Source organism: Suncus etruscus, chromosome 11, assembly GCF_024139225.1.
Source record: "Suncus etruscus isolate mSunEtr1 chromosome 11, mSunEtr1.pri.cur, whole genome shotgun sequence".
NCBI lineage: Eukaryota > Metazoa > Chordata > Mammalia > Eulipotyphla > Soricidae > Suncus > Suncus etruscus.
Genome location: NC_064858.1, coordinates 85027910 through 85045080, shown reverse-complemented (window position 1 = coordinate 85045080; position 17171 = coordinate 85027910). Strand labels below are relative to the sequence as shown.

General features: G+C 47.1%; 1 protein-coding gene across 4 annotated transcripts in view; it reads left to right on the top strand.

The window, feature by feature from the left end:
- The first annotated feature begins 4154 nt into the window (after positions 1-4154).
- PAN2 (poly(A) specific ribonuclease subunit PAN2) overlaps positions 4155-17171 on the top strand; it is a 28041-nt gene continuing 15024 nt past the window's right edge. For all 4 annotated transcript variants that reach the window (XM_049783986.1, XM_049783983.1, XM_049783984.1 and 1 more), the window contains exons 1-6: positions 4155-4362; positions 4820-5229; positions 14662-14831; positions 14950-15070; positions 15468-15545; positions 15919-16186. In XM_049783986.1, the coding sequence (XP_049639943.1) occupies positions 4948-5229; positions 14662-14831; positions 14950-15070; positions 15468-15545; positions 15919-16186 (919 nt within the window). In that variant the 5' untranslated portion in view covers positions 4155-4362; positions 4820-4947. The remainder of the gene's footprint in view (positions 4363-4819; positions 5230-14661; positions 14832-14949; positions 15071-15467; positions 15546-15918; positions 16187-17171) is intronic.

The window sequence follows — 17171 nt, the reverse complement described above, 5'->3', positions numbered from 1 at the left end:
AGGCCAATCCAGCACGGACTTCAGTTAGATTCCCGGCATCCCATAAGGTCCCCCAAGCCTGACAGGAGCAATTTCTGAGTGCAGAGCTAACCCGAGTGCTGCCTGGTGTGACCCAAAAACCAAAAAAAAAAATGGTTGTAGAGCTGAAGAGATAGTATCACAGTAAGGCACTTAACTTGCCTTGTAATTTACTGACCCTGGTTCTATTCCTGGCACTGCATGATCCTGAATATAGAACCAGAAGTAGCCCCTGGTAACTATCACCTTCCCCAGCTCCCCAAAAAAGTTGCAATGAAGAAAATCTGGCTTCAGATTCTGCATCTTCAGTTGTTCCATGTATTGGGCATTATGATTAATATCTTTGTATGTAGCTCATTTAGCCCAGGTATCTTTTAAGAATGTCAGGTCCTAGAATTATCATAGTTCTATTAAGTCTCTCAATTTGGTAACAATATAGACATTTCTGAAAGCATAGGAGTCATCTAGGTCTTTCAGACCCTAAGTCTTGTGAGACTTTTGGTTTTTGGAGGCCATACCTGGCAGTACTTCATGTACACTATTTAGTATTAGGATTAACCAGAATCTGCTGCATGCAAAGCAAATGTCTTCAACTTCTGTGCCATTTCTCTGGTCCTGCCAGAATTTTTTTTGTTTTTGGTTTTTGGGTCATACCCGGCAGCACTCAGAGGTCACTCCTGAATCTGTGCTCAGAAACCACTCCTGGCAGGCATGGGGGACCATATGGGATGCCGGGATTCGAATCACCATCCTTCTGTATGCAATGCAAATGCCCTACCTCCATGCTATCTCTTTGGCCCCTGGAAATTTTTTTGGTCCAAACCCAGCAGTGCTCAAGAATATTCACCAAAAAAAAAAAAAAAAAAAGGGCCCGGAGAGTTAGCACAGCAGCGTTTGCCTTGTAAGCAGCCGATCCAGGACCAAAGGTGGTTGGTTCGAATCCCGATGTCCCATATGGTCCCCCGTGCCTGCCAGGAGCTATTTCTGAGCAGACAGCCAGGAGGAACCCCTGAGCACTGCTGGGTGTGGCCCAAAAACCAAAATAATAATAATAATAATAATAATATTCCTGGCTCTGGGCTTAATTATTACTCTTGGCAGTGCTCAAGAGATCATACGTGGTGCCAGGAATTTAATCTGGGTCAGCTGCGTGCAAGTCAAGTACCCTACCATCTGTACTATCACCATGTACTCTGGTTCCATGCCCAGAAATTTTTATTTATGTATTTATTTTTTTTTGCCCAGAAATTTAGAAAATTTTAATTCTCCCATCTCTTTCTTCCCTTTGATGTTGTTGTGATGACCTGGGGACATCCTCATGTTTGGTATAGTGCTTGCCAGGGTTGAATAATTAGATCACAGTGCTTACACTCTTGGCTGCAGTGCTTGCCAGGAATGAAATTTTCTGGTTCTAGAGCTCATAAGTCACACACTTTAGCTGTGGTGCTCACACAAATGGTGGGAGATGTGTTACACTCCTGACTCTGGAGCTTAAACAACCTTTTAAATTATGGTCACCAGGGCTCACACTTATTAGTTGTGCTGGCACACATCTGGCTGTGGTGTGGCTCAGGTTCACAGATAGCACAACAGCAGCAGCACAGCTAGGTCATTTCTGTGTTTTAATGTGGAACTGGGACTAAGATCAACTCAAGGCTGCTACCAGAAAATCTTTAGCCACTGGCAGGATCTTTAGCCACTGAGCCATCATCCTGGCTACCTTAGGCAAATTTTGTTATATTTTCTTTTGTTCAGGACGACACTCATTGGTGTTCAGGGGCTACTCTTGATGGTGTCTCAAGACCAGAGATTGAACCCTAGCCTCCAATACACATGTGCACTAACCCTCTGCTTTACTTCCTGGGTCTCATCTTGCTTTTATTGGGGTATAAGTGGGGCTACATCTATCTGTGTTCAGAACATACATCTGGATCTGTGTTCAGGGATTACTCCTGATGGGGCTCAGGGGACCATATGGAGTGTCAGAATCAATCCCACATTTGTTGCATGCCAGGCAAATGTCCTACCCACAGTATCCTGGCCCCTTATGAGGTTGTGTGTGCGGGTTTTGTTGTTGTTGTTGTTGTTGTTTTTGCCTACACCCAGTGATGGTGTTATTTCTGGCAGTGCTGAGTGCCAGGGATCAAACCTGGGTCAACCAAGGCAAATGCCCTAATCATACTAGTGTACTAACAAACATCCTTATGAGGTTTTTAAACTTACAAACCTGTGAAATCAAAATAGTTGGAGGAATCTGCTGAGTTAAAAACGTTTTTTCTTTGCATTCTTCATTGTCCAAGTCCAGAACTCTAAGGAGTCCTAGAAATCTAAATTCTGGGGACATTTTGGAACCAGAGAGATAATACAGAGGTTAATATTGGCCTTATAAATGTGACCCATCTCAAACGGCTTATGGTCTTCCCAGTTCAGCCAGGGACCCCTGAGTAGTAGTCCTTACTCAATAATTAATTACTTCTGGGTTGTTTTCTGTTTTTTTTGGCAGGCACGGACGACCATATGGGACACCGGGATTTGAACCAACCACCTTTGGTCCTGAATCAGCTGCTTGCAAGGCAAACACCGCTGTGCTATCTCTCTGGGCCCGTTTTCTGTTTTTTTGAGGTCTGCATTTACTGAGAGAAAAATGTTTTAATGGGGCTGGAGAGATAGCATGGAGGTAAGGCATTTGCCTTGCATGCAGAAGGTCGGTGGTTCGAATCCCGGCCTCCCATATGGTTCCCCCAAGCCTGCCAGGAGTGATTTCTGAGTGTAGAGCCAGGAGTAACCCCTGAGCGCTGCCGGTGTGACCCAAAAACACAAACCAAAAAAAAGTTTTAATATACTGTATTCTGAGAAATCCCTCCCACCAACGGCTTCTATTGTCCCCTTTAGGAACAAAAGTGACATCCTCAAACCTGAATCCACCACAATGTAACTTCCATTGTTCCAGGAAGCAAGAATTCCTCAGAACTGTTGATACTAAATCCTTAAATTTGGGGAAGGTAAGTTTTAATTTACAGTACTTCCTCCAGGTAACGCCCAGTTCAGCAAGGGAAATTTGATAGCTTCCGGGCCTTGTTCCATTGGGAATATGACTGAAGACCGTGGGGGGAAGAGAATAATTCCTGATGAGAATTTCAAATGCATGTCTTTAAAATTAATCACAGAAAGTGGAGGCTAAAATCCGACTGGAGCTTGGTTCTTGCTTTCGTTTTAAATTGTTTTCCCCCAAAATTTTCACTCTCGTATGTCTGTCATAGGAAATGCCAGCAAATTTTAGGGGACAGTAGGGTCAGAGGTGGTCAAACTCTAAAAGAGCACCGTGGAAAGAGGGCCTGGTCTAAGAATCGTGGGGGGAATACCCAGCAGTTGGTTACCAGTCCTATGCTTTGGACATTCTTCCTTCTAGGTTTTGGGTTTGTTTTTTGTTTGTTTTGGGGTCACACCCAGCTGTGCTCAGGGTTTACTCATAGTTATGCTGTAACTCCTGGCGAGGCTCAGGGGCCCAGATATTAAATTAAATTCGGATTGCCACATGCAAGACTGTTGTATCGCTCCGGACCCTTATTTTAGTATTTCTTGTTTGTTTTTGTTTTTGTTTTTGTTTTTTTGTTTTTGGGTCACACCCGGCATTGCTCAGGGGTTACTCCTGGCTGTCTGCTCAGAAATAGCTCCTGGAAGGCACGGGGGACCATATGGGACACCGGGATTCGAACCAACCACCTTTGGTGCTGGATCGGCTGCCTGCAAGGCAAATGCCGCTGTGCTATCTCTCCGGGCCCCATTTTAGTATTTCTAAAGTTAAAAAAAGCATTGAAATTCGGCTTCGGGATCTTTGCCTTTATGGAGAAAAGATGGCTTTCAACAACAGCCAAAAGCCCCAGGGCCTGAATCCGTTTGTCCCTAACGGCGGCCCGTAGCTTACTGTCATTTATGTCCGCGCAGTTCCTTAAGTCACGCGCTTTCTCACGGAAGTCCCTCGTGATTGGCTGAAAAGATCACAACTCCTTTCTGATTGGTGGTTGTGGCGGGCTTACTCCTTTCTGATTGGTAGCTACGACCGGAAGCCCACGCCCCTTTCGCCGTCGTACTTTCGGCGCGGGGAAGAAGTAGGAAACTGGAATTTCCCGCGGAACTGATGGCGCTTGCGGTCCCTCTTACTCATTTTAATTCCGCGAGCTCCAAAATATCCGCCCTGGAGAAATTTTGATAATGACACACATTCCCCATAAGCATCCCAGGAGACACATCTGACCCTCGCTCCAAAGCCTCCTCTCCGCTGATGGGAAAGGATTCTAGGTCATTGGTTTCTGAGCTCCACCAACCGCCCCTAGAGGACTCTGGGTAATTTAACATTTCCTTTCCGGTCCCCCTGTCGCCCCTTCCCCGTTGTGGGCAATGGCCATTCTGATGGCCCCCTAGAGAATGCTGGGTGCTTTGCAAAGGATGCTGGGAAACTCTTCCTTTCTTTACCCACCCATCTGTCAACTCTACCTCACCCCCCTGTTCTTGGAAATAAGCCCTGTCATCTCTGCTACTTAATTCCTAAATCCAGAGTTGCTTTGCTGTTCATTCCAGGGCAAGTGAGCAGACTTGAAGGAAGTGAAAAAGGAAGTCAAGGATTAGGTTCGATAGATAGTGTATTGGTGGGAAGTAGGGAGGGCACCAACCCCTTTCCTACCTGCTTTAGTTTTTTAGACATTCTCCTGTCTTCTTGTCTCATCCTTCCAATGCAACCTGTAATAAACTGAGTACAAGTATTTGCACCACCTCTGACTGAGTTACTTCTTTCCCTTTGCAGGCCAGGATGTCCATTCTAGGTCCACTGGTGCCGACCTGCTGAAGGTTAGGTGAGGTATTTTCCAGGGAGGGAGTGACTCAGCCTAATCTGCTGATCTTTTCATCACCATCATCACCACCACCACCATCATGAACTTCGAGGGTCTGGACCCTGGACTGGCAGAATATGCCCCAGCCATGCATTCTACCTTGGACCCTGTTCTCGATGCCCACCTGAACCCAAGTCTGCTACAAAATGTGGAGTTGGATCCGGAGGGAGTGGCCTTGGAGGCTCTTCCTGTCCAAGAATCAGTGCACATAATGGAAGGTGTCTACTCTGAATTGCACAGTGTGGTGGCAGAAGTGGGCGTGCCTGTCTCCGTCTCCCACTTTGACTTGCACGAGGAGATGCTGTGGGTGGGAAGCCATGGGGTAAGAGCTATAACTCTTTGTATGGGCCAGAGAGATTGATCCAAATGTCTGAGCAGATAATTTTGTATCCTGGAGACCTTGGTTCAGTTTCCAGTCACTGCATGTTCCCCTGAGCGTTACTAGATATGATCCCTGAGCATCTCTTGAGTGTGGACTCAAAACAAAAACAACAAAAGAATTGCACCTCTTTGTGAGTGTATTTTTTTATTTTTTATTTTTGGGCCACACCCGGTGACGCTCAGGGGTTACTCCTGGCTATGCGCTCAGAAGTCGCTCCTGGGGGCCGGAGAGATAGCATGGAGGTAAGGAGTTTGCCTTTCATGCTCGAGGTTATCGGTTCAAATCCCGGCACCCCATGTGGTCCCCCGTGCCTGCCAGGAGCAATTTCTGAGCCTGGAGCCAGGAATAACCCCTGAGCACTGCTGGGTGTGACCCAAAAACTACAAAAAAAAAAAAAAAAAAAAGTCGCTCCTGGCTTGGGGAACCATATGGGACGCTGGGGGATCGAACCACTGTCCGTCCAAGGCTAGCGCAGGCAAGGGAGGCACCTTACCTCTAGCGCCACCGCCCGGCCCCAGAATTGCACCTCTTTGTAAGGAAATGTTAGAGGTAATTTTTCTAGTTGTAGTTACAGGACAATTGATTTGCAGGGACTGAGAACTGTGTTGAGTAGATTGAACCTTTAAATGATGCCAAGAGGAGCAGAGTGGAGGGAGAAAAGGGGAACCAGAAGATCCAGAGATGAATTCAGAAATTTGTTGTTTTCAGAAGACATCCTACTTAACTTGCAATACTTTGGTTTATAGGTTGATAAGAGTGTTGAGGAGTGGGGAAGTCCCAGAGTGATAGTATAATGGATAGGGTTTCTGTCTTCCACGCCACTGACTTGGATTCTATCCCCAGCATCCCTAACTAGGTACCCCTATTGTTACCAAGAGTAATTCCTAAGCACAAAACCAGGGATCACTGTTGCTGTGATTTGGGGAAATACATGATACCAGAGATCAAACCCATTTCACTGTGTGCAAGGCAAGCACTTTTTTTTTTTTTTTTTTTTTTGGTTTTTGGGCCACACCCATTTGATGCTCAGGGGTTACTCCTGGCTATGTGCTCAGAAATTGCCCCTGGCTTGGGTGGACCATATGGGACACCGGGGGATAGAACCGCGGTCCGTCCTACGGTAGCGCTTGCAAGGCAGACACCTTACTTCTAGCGCCACCTTCCCGGCCCAAGGCAAGCACTTTTTTCATTATCGTATTGCTCCAGCCCTTTCTGATTGATTTTAATGTCTTCGAGAGTAATGAACTGACATTTGTTTTAAGTTTTATTGATTGATTGGTTTTTGGGCCACCCCCATTTGTGCCCAGGGGTCACTCCTAGCTATGCACTCAGAAATCTCCCACGGCAGGCTGGGGGATCATATGGGATGCTGAGAATTAAACCGGGTCAGCTGCATGCAAGGCAAACGCCCTACCGCTGTGCTATCTCTCAGACCCCTGTATTGACATTTTTAAATCTTTGTTTTGAAAAAGGGCCTCACATCTGTCAGTACTCAGGGGCCACTCCTGACTCTCTGCTCAGGGACTACACCTGGCAGTGCTTATAGGGACCATACAGCCACAGCCACAGCCACATGCTTGATATTTTTTTTCTGTTTTTGTTTTTGGGTCACACCCGGCAGCGCTCAGGGGTTACTCCTGGCTCTGCACTCAGAAATCGCTCCCGGCAGGCTCAGGGGACCATATGGGATGCTGGGATTCGAACCACCGTCCTGCATGCAAGGCAAATGCCTTACCTCCATGCTACCTCTTTGGCCCCACATGCTTGATTTTTGTTCTGTCTCTTCATACCTATTTTTATTTGCAACCTATGGGGCTGCTACTCCTATCCAGGTGCTAATGAGACCGTGAGTTCTGGGGATTGAACCTTTTCCTATATGCAAAGTATATTATTTTGCTGTTTATTTGCATGATCAGGTGTGCCCCAACCCCTCCCCCTGCTGTGGTGTTTGTGTAAAGATAGTTTTTATTAAATGAAATTTAAAAAGTTTGAGGAGAGGGGCCGGGCGGTGGCGCTAAAGGTAAGGTGCCTGCCTTACCTGCGCTAGCCTAGGACAGACCGCGGTTCGATCCCCCGGCATCCCATATGGTCCCCCAAGCCAGGAGCGACTTCTGAGCGCATAGCCAGGAGTAACCCCTGAGCGTCACCGGGTATGGCCCAAAAACCAAAAAAAAAAAAAAAGTTTGAGGAGAGGGATCAGAGTACAACTAGTAGGCCACTTGCCTTATCTGGTTTGATCCCAAGCATCCATAAGGGCCCACAAACCAACCAAGAGTGATATCTGAGTGTAAATACAGGAATAAGCCCTGAGCATCACCGAATGTGCTCCCCAAAAAAAGAGAGAGATGAGGGAAGAGAAAGAGGAATGCATGTTCAAGAGAGAACATGGGAGGAGGGCAAAGAGATAACATGGAGGTCTTAGAGCATTTGCCTTGCATGCAGGAGGACAGTGATTTGCATCCCGGCATCCCATATGGTCTCCCCCCGCCCTGCCCCACCCCCCAGCCTGCCAGGAGCGATTTCTGAGCGTAGAACCAGGAGTAACCCCTGAATGTTGCTAGATGTGACCCAAAACCAAAAAAAAAAAAAAAAGAACATGGGCTTCTCAGAGTGAAATACAGCAACCAAGCAAAGATACATATTGAAGAGAGAACATGGGTTTGAAAGAGCAGCCCTGAATTTTTTTAAAAATAGGGGTTGGAGAGGTTGTGCTAGAATTAGGAGTTTCCTTGTTTGCAGCAGACCCTGATTTGATCCCTGATACCACCTAGGTCTAAAGTGTCCCTGGGTACTGAGCCAGTAGTATCTCCAAACACTGCCAGATGTCCAAAAACAATACTACTACAAATTTTTTTGTTTGTTTGTTTTTTGGGTCACACCCGGCAGCACTCAGGGGCTACTCCTGGCTCTATGCTCGGGGGACCATATGGGACGCCGGGATTCGAACCACCATCCTTCTGCATGCAGAGCAAATGCCTAACCGCTGTGCTATCTCTTCGGCCCCAACTACCAATTTTTTTAATCTATTTTTTTGTTTTGTTTTTTTTGGGACACCTAGCAGCACTTGAGTTACTCCTGACTCTGCGCTCAGAAATAGCTCCAGGCAGGCTCGGGGGCCCATACAGGATGCTAGGGATCAAACCTGAGTCAGCCTCATGCAAGGCAAACACCCTATCCACTGTGCTATTGCTCCAGCCCCAAAATTTAAGAAAAATTGTATCCAGGCCATGAATAGAGAACATTCTTGTGAGGGGTTTTGTTTTGGGGCCACACACAACAGTGCTTAGGCTCTGCAGTTAGAGCATGGTACTGCTTAGGGAGCTATATGGGATGCCAAGAATTGAACCCAGGATAGGTATATGCAACGCAAGCACCTGATCTGATATACTATGGTGATGGCCCCTAGAGTGTATACTTTAGAAATGTGAGGCCCGGGGCTGGACGGTGGCACTAAAGGTAAGGTGCCTGCCTTGCCTGCGCTAGCCTTGGACGGACCGCGGTTCGATCCCCCGGTGTCCCATATGGTCCCCCAAGCCAGGAGCAACTTCTGAACACATAGCCAGGAGTAACCCCTGAGCGTTACCGGGTGTGGCCCAAAAACCAAAAACCAAAAAAAAAAAAAAGAAATGTGAGGCCCTAGGTTCAATTATTGGCATCCAAATATAGGGTATATCTCTATTGCTAATATACTAGGAAACACAAAGATCTTGTAAGCAATAATATACTATCCTTGGTTTATAAATTTAACTTTCCTAGGGCATAAATTGTTTTTTCCGTTAGAATTAAACTGGTGGGGGTGGGGGCAGAGAGTTAGTACAGCAGGTAAAATACTTGCGTTGTTTGTGACTGACCCTGGTTCAATCTCTGGTTATACCATATGAACTCCCAAGTTCTGCCAGGAGTGCTCCCTGAGCACATAACCAGAACCAGGAATAAGTCTTGAGCACTGCCAGGTATGATTACACATAAACGCATGCACACACGCAGGATTGGAGAAATAATATAGTAGGTAGGACATTTGCCTTGCACAAAGCTAACCTTGTGGTCTAAAAACAACAACAAATATTCAAAAGAAAATTAAATCTTGTTTTAATTTCAGTGAGTTGTTTTAGACCTAGAAAATAAAACTAAAACATACTCCTTGGGCCAGAGAGAGAACACAGCGTTAGGGCATTTGCCTTGCATGCAGCCAATCCAGGACGGACGGTGGTTCAAATCCTGGCAAAAATATGTACTGTATGCATGGTCCTCCAGTTACTTTGTAAGCAGCCTCCACCTGGATTAACCCCTGAAAAATGCTGAGTGTGATTCTCTGTACCATACCACCAAAAAAGAAAATGATCATAATTTTGGAACTAAGGAGGTTAGCAGAAGTGGATGCTTTATTTGAGGTCTAAGTTTTATCCTTGGGGCCAGAGTGGTAGTACAGGAGGTAGGGTGCTTGCCTTGCATGTAGCTGACCCAGATTTAATGCTTGGCATCCCATATAGTCCTCCAAGCACTATCAAGAGTAATTCCTTGGGCCGGGCGGTGGCGCTAAAGGTAAGGTGCGCCTGCCTTGCCTGCGGTAGCCTTGGACGGACCGCGGTTCGATCCCCCGGTGTCCCATATGGTCCCCCAAGCCAGGAGCAACTTCTGAGCGCATAGCCAGGAGTAACCCCTGAGCGTTACCGGGTGTGGCCCAAAAACCAAAAAAAAAAAAAAAAAAAAAAAGAGTAATTCCTTGTGGGGCCTGAGAGATGGCATGGAGGTAGGGCATTTGCCTTGCATGCAGAAGGACGGTGGTTCAAATTCCAGCATCCCATATGGTCCCCTAAGCCTGCCAGGAGCGATTTCTGAGCCTAGAGCCAGGAGTAACCCCTGAACGCTGCCGGGAGTGACCCAAAAAACAAAGTAATTCCTTGGGGCTGGAGTGGTGGTGCTATCGGTAAGGCATCTGCCTTGCAAGCACTAACCTAGGACAGACCAAGGTTCGATCCCCTGGAGTCCCATATGGTCCCCTAAGCCAGTAGCAGTTTCTGAGTGCATTGCCAGGAGTAACTCCTGAGTTTCACTGGGTGTGGCCCAAACACACACTCACACACACAAAACGTAATTCCTGAGTGCTCAGTTGTAGGGTATTCGCTGTGCACGTGACCGACCTGGGACGGACCCAAGTTTGATCCTGGCACCCCATATGGTACCCTGAGCTTGCCAGGAGCAATTTCTGAGGGCAGTGCCCAGGAATAACCCTTGAGCACTGAATGTGGCAAAAACAAAACAAAACACCACAACCAAGTTTGATCTTTGGCTCCTTGTAGTTCCCTAGGCATTACCAGAAGCACCCCTTCAGCTCTACCAGGTGTGGGCCCCCCAGATTTTTTTTTTTTTTTGTGTGATTTTTGGGTCACACTCGGCAGTGCTCAGGGGTTATTTCTGGCTCCAGGCTCAGAAATTGCTCCTGGCAGGCACAGGGGACCATATGGGGTGCCGGGATTCGAACCGATGACCTCCTGCATGAAAGGCAAACGCCTTACCTCCATGCTATCTCTCCGGCCCCCCCCCCCCCAGATTTTTTTAAATATACTGCATTTGTGAGCATAGATGTGGGTCAGAGGATCTCCAGAATGAAGCGACATCTGAGCTGAGTCTTATTTATTTGGGCGTACGTAGGGTGAGCATAACCAGCCGCGCTCAGTATTCCCTACCCAGTGGTGGTGCCAGGGACCAAATTCAGGGCCCCTTTATGTTACTCAGTGGAGCCCTGAGATACGAATTTTTGAGATGTGAGTAAGTCAGATAAAGAACAGGGGAAAGGCACAGGAGTAAGGCATTTTTGTCTTGCACGTTACTTACCTGGGACAGACCCAGGTTTGATTCCCAGCATCCTATATGGTCCTCAAACCTGCCAGGAGTGACTTCTGAGTGCAAAGCTAGGAGTAACCCCTGAATGCCACTGAGTGTCGGTCCCCCCAAAAAAAAGAACAGGGGAAAGAGCCAGGAAAAAATAGTAGTATAGCATGCAGGATGTTTGCCTTGCATATGTCTAAGCTAGATTTGAAGCTCAGCACAATATAGGTTCCCTTTAAATGAGGAGTAATCTTTAAATGCAGAACCAGGAGTCCACTGGGTATGGCCCTAAAATAAAAATAATAGAGCTTCCAGCTTTTTTTTTTAGAGTGGGATATACAAGAATAATAGAATAGGAGCCAGAGCAGTGGCGCAGTGGTAGGGTGTTTGCCTTGTATGCAAATGACCTAGGACAGACCACGGTTCGATCTTCCGGCATCCCATATGGCCCCCCAAAGCCAGGAGCAATTTCTGAGCGCAGAGCCAGGAGTAACCCCTGAGCATCACCAAGTCTGGCCCAAAAACCAAACAAAAATAAACAAGAATAATAGAATAATAAACTTTCCTAGGATATTAGCACAGTGAGGAATTGCAGAGTGTAGGAACTACAAATAATCTGAGGCTTTTTTGTTAGGTTTTTTTGGTCAGGATTTTGGGCCATATCTGGTAGTATTTGGGATACTCCTGGCTCTGCATTAAGCAATTAAGGAATTATTCCTGGAGTCTCAGGGGCCATATGGGATGCCAGGGATTAAACTCTACCTCTGTAATATTACTCCAGCCCCAACTATAATCAGGGATATTTTTACTTGTTTTTGGGTCACACCTGGCAGTGCTCAGGGGTTACTCCTGACTCTAAGCTCAGAAATTGTTCCTGACAGGCTCGGGAGACCATATGGGATGCCAGGATTTGAACCACTGTCCTTCATGCAAGGCAAACACCCTACCTCCATGCTATCTCTCCAGCCCTTGTTTTTGTTTTGTTTTGTCACACTATTAGTACTTAGGCTACTCTCAACTTGTTGCATGGAGGTCTTATCTGGTGATATTAATGCAGTATTAGGGCCTCTTACATGCAAAGCAAGTTGGCCACTTCTGAAGCTTATTTATTTGTTTTGCTTTTTGTGGGCCACACCTAGTGGCACTCAGGGGTTACTCCTGGCTCTGCACTCAGAAATCACTCCTGGCAGACTCATGGGACCATATGGGATGCCAGGGATCGAACCCGCGTCTGTCCTGGGTCAGCTGCATACAAGGCAAAGACCCTACTGCTTTGCTACCACTCCGGCCCCACTTCTGAAGTTTTTTGATAATTTACTTTAAAATTTTTTCATTTTTAATGTTTTATTGGTGATGGGGGTTGGACCATACTAGGTAGTGCTCAGGGCCTGTTGTTTGGGGACCACATCTGTGCTTACTAAGTGCTTGAAAATTGCTCCTAATGGTGCTTGGGAGATCATGCAGTGCTAGAGACTTAACTCAGGCCTCCTGCATGCTAAGTTTGCACTCCAACTTGCTGACCTATCTCTTTAGCCTCAAATAGATCACACCAGACAGTGCTTTGGGGCTACTCCAGTCTGGTGCCAGGGGGTCACCCTCAGGTAAGCGAGGTGACCAGGTGGTGCTGGGGATTGAATTCTGCCATATTCAGAGCATTACTTGAGCCCTGGGAACCACTAAAGATCTCTGTCCACAGTGACAAGTTCCAGTTTGCTTATATACACACTTTGACTTAAAAGAGACAATTCAGGGGGCCGGAGAGATAGCATGGAGGTAAGGCATTTGCCTTTCATGCAGAAGGTCATCAGTTCAAATCCCGGCATCCCATATGGTCCCCCGTGCCTGCCAGAGCAATTTCTGAGCATGGAGCCAGGAATATCCCCTGAGCACTGCCAGGCGTGACCCAAAAACCACCAAAAAAAAAAAAAGAGAGAGAGACAATGCTGGGGACTGCAGTAATAGTACAACAGGTAGATCACTTACCTTGCATGTGGCTGACCTGAGTTTGATCCTCGGCATCCGTATGGTCCCTTAAGCCTACTAAGAGTGGTCCCTGAGTGCAGAACCAGGAGTAAGCCCTGAGCACCACAAGGTATGCCCCCCCCCCCCAAAAAAAAATAGATAGGGCAGGACTCTGATCAGTTTTCAGGCACTTGTAGTATTTTATATAAAATATGTGAAGACCTAACTGAAATACTCTTGGAGAAGACTATATAAGGAGAGATCTGAGATGTTTTTGGTTTTGGTTTGGTTTGGTCACACCTGGCAGTGCTCTGCATTCAGAAATCATCCCTGTGGGCCAGAGCAGTGGCACAAGGGATAAGATGTCTGCCTTGCCCTTGCTAGCGTAGGATAGACCGCAGTTTGATCCCCTGGCATCCCATATAGTCCCACAAGCCAGGAGCAATTTCTGAGTGCATGGCCAGAAGTAACCCCTGGGCATCACTGGGTGTGCCCCCCCAAAAATCCCAAAAATATAATCACTCCTAGCAGGCAAGGGGTACCATATGGGATGCAGAGAATCAAGCCCCGGTCAGCTGCATGCAAGGAAAATTCCCTACCACTGTACTTTCTCTCCAGCCCTGAGATCTGAGAAATATTTAGGAAAGAAAGTAAACAAGGGGCCGGGAAGGTGGCGCTAGAGGTAAGGTGTCTGCCTTACAAGCGCTAGCCAAGGAACGGACCGCGGTTCGATCCCCCCGCGTCCCATATGGTCCCCCCAAGCCAGGGGCGATTTCTGAGCACACAGCCAGGAGTAACCCCTGAGCGTCAAACGGGTGTGGCCCAAAAAACCAAAAAAAAAAAAAAAAAAAAAAAAGAAAGTAAACAAGACTTAAATTGACTCCCAGTGACTTTGTCCACTGAGTAAATCTTGGGTAGAGAATATAATAATTTGGCTAGAGAGGGGCCAGAGAGATAGCACAGTGGTTGGGTGTTTGCCTTGCACTCGACTTGCACTCGACTGATCCAGGACAGATGATGGTTCAAATCTTGGCATTCCATATGGTCCCCAAAGTCTGCCAGGAGCGATTTCTGAATTCAGAGCCAGGAGTAACCCTTGAGCGTCACTGGGTGTGACCCCCCCCCCAAAAAAAATGGCTAGAGGGAACAGAACAATAGTACAATGACTAGGGGACCTGCTTTGCTGCCAACCTGGACTTGAATGAATGGGTTCATTCCCCAGCATCCCATCTGGTCCCCAGAGCATCATTAGACTTAGCACAAAGCCAGGAGTTACCCCTCAGCATCACTGGGTTGCCCAAAAAACAAACAAAAAAATGAGATAGAACTTACAGAAGTACTTTTTTAAGTTCTAGCTCATTTTTTGTTTGTTCATTGAGCATAAGGTAATGTTGGCAGAATTAAAAACCATATTTTCTAGTGTCTTTATCACTAACTCTGTCCTTCACCTTACACTTGGTTGCTGCAAGCCAGAAAGGCCATGAGAGAACTGAGACAAGCCAAATAACATCTGTCCTTGACTTTCATCTCAGATGGCTCTGCCCTCAACTCAGTGTATCTCGTCTTTTTTATCATCTCCAGGGTCACGCCACTTCATTTTTTGGCCCAACGTTGGAACGCTACTCATCCTTTCAGGTTAATGGCAGTGATGACATCCGGCAGATCCAGAGCCTGGAAAATGGAATTCTTTTCCTCACCAAGAACAACCTCAAATACATGGCCCGAGGGGGCCTCATTATATTTGATTACCTGTAAGTGGCTTCTCAGTTCTGGACTGGGAAAGAGGGTTCCATCTAGATTGGAAAGCCAAGGGCCTGGAAGCCTCTGAGATTTGAGAGCCTGACCCCCCAGCTCAATTCTCCTCTACAGGCTTGAGGAGAGTGAGGACATGCACAGTCTCTTGCTGACTGACAGCAGCACTCTGCTTGTTGGGGGCCTGCAGAGTCACATACTGGAGTTTGACCTCAACACTATCCAGGAGACTCAGAAGGTATAGCCTAGGACCAGAAAGATCTTTGCAGGGGCCGGAGAGATAACACAGCAGTAGGGCGTTTGCCTTGCAAGCGGCCGACCAGGACCTATGTTGGTTTGAATCCCAGCATCCCATATGGTCCCCTGTGCCTGCCAGGAGTGATTTCTGAGCAGAGAGCCAGGAGTAACCCCTGAGCACCACCGGGTGTGGCCCTCCCAAAAAAAGAACTTTGCAGGGCTCAGATTATTTTGGGGGTGAGAGAGTGCTGGGAACATGCCTGAGTGTGTGTATTTGAGAGGTTATTTTGGGGGGGTGTGAGGGGATTAGGAATGTGGGTGTGTGTGGGGGTGTGGTTTCTGTTTCTCTGGTCTGTGGGAAGAATTGTCCCCCTTGTTTCTTCTGCTTCCCTCCCCAGTATGCAGTTGAGACACCTGGAGTCACCATCATGAGACAGACAAATCGCTTTTTCTTTTGTGGTCACACCTCTGGCAAGGTAGGCTAAGTTCCAGTCTACCTTCCACTGTGGGGCCCTGATAAATTACTGGATTCTGCCTTTCCCTCACTTCAGGGGGTACATTGGAGGCAGGGAAGGAGTGAATTGAGCTCCTGCTCAGTCATGTTACACTATGATTTTACCTTTCAGCCTCTTGTTTTCTTCTGTTTATTTACACTCACCAAGCAGAGTGTAAATACTGTACCTCTTTGGGTTCCTTCCAGCTCTAGTCTTCCTTTGGCCTTTTCTGTCCTTTTATCACCCATACCTAAAGTCTTTGTTCTTTTGGTAGGGATTTCACAGGGTTAGGTAGGTAACAGGTACTTTTCTTGATGACTACACTGGTATATGATGGTCGTTATGTTTCCTGCAGGTTTCCCTACGAGACTTGCGTACTTTTAAAGCAGAGCATGAGTTCGATGCTTTCTCAGGGAGTCTGTCAGATTTTGATGTGCATGGCAACCTGTTGGCTGCCTGTGGCTTCTCCAGTCGCCTCACTGGTCTGGCCTGCGACCGTTTCCTCAAGGTGTATGATTTGCGCATGATGCGTGCCATCACACCACTTCAAGTACACGTGGATCCTGCCTTCCTGCGTTTCATCCCTACTTACACTTCTCGTCTTGCCATCATCTCCCAGTCAGGTACTAAAGGAGTTATAGGGGTCACAACGATAATACAAGTAGGACACTTGCCTTGTGTGCAGCCAACCAGGGCTTGATCTATGGTACACCATATTGTTCCCAGACACTACCAGGAGTAATTCCTGAGCACTTAGCCAGGAGTAAGATTTGAACACAGAGCCAAGAGTAAACCCTGAGCACTGTTGGATATGACCCCCACCCTCCAAAAAAAATAAATGAAGGGGGGCCGGAGAGATAGTAAGGCATTTGCCTTTCATGCAGAAGGACGGTGGTTTGAATCCCGGCATCCCATATGGTCCCCTGAGCCTGCCAGGAGTGATTTCTGAGCATAGAGCCAGGAGGAACCCCTGAGCACTGCCAGGTGTGACCCAAAAACCAAAAAAAAAAAAACTGGTACATATGCTCTTGGGCCTGTGCACATGGCACCCTCATTTTTTCTTTGGAGATGTGCACATTCCCACTTTCACGTTGGATTGTGTGCCAGGGCTCTGCACTTTGGAAAAGCCATCATTCTCTTTGAGCACATTACTCTCTTGGTTTGTTTGTTTGTTTTTGTTTTTGGGTCACACCCGGCAGCGCTCAGGGATCACTCCTGGCTCTACGCTCAGAAATCACTCCTGGTAGGCTGGGGGGACCATATGGGGTGCTGGGATTTGAACCACCGACCTTCTGCATGTAAGGCAAATGCTCTACCTCCATGCTATCTTTCTGGCCTCGAGCACATTACTCTTTCTTTTACTCTTTTTCCTCACCTCAGAATTTCCAAATAAAACCTTTTACTTGAAAACAAATAAAAAAGCAACATTAGGGCCAGAGCGGTGGCGCAAGTTATAGGGCGTTTGCCTTTGCCTTGCACACACTAACCTTGGACGGACTGCATTTCGATCCCCTGCATCCTATATGGTCCTAGCCAGAAGCAATTTCTGACCGAATAGCCAGTAGTAACCCCTGAACATCACCAGGTGTGGCCCACTTTAAAAAAAAG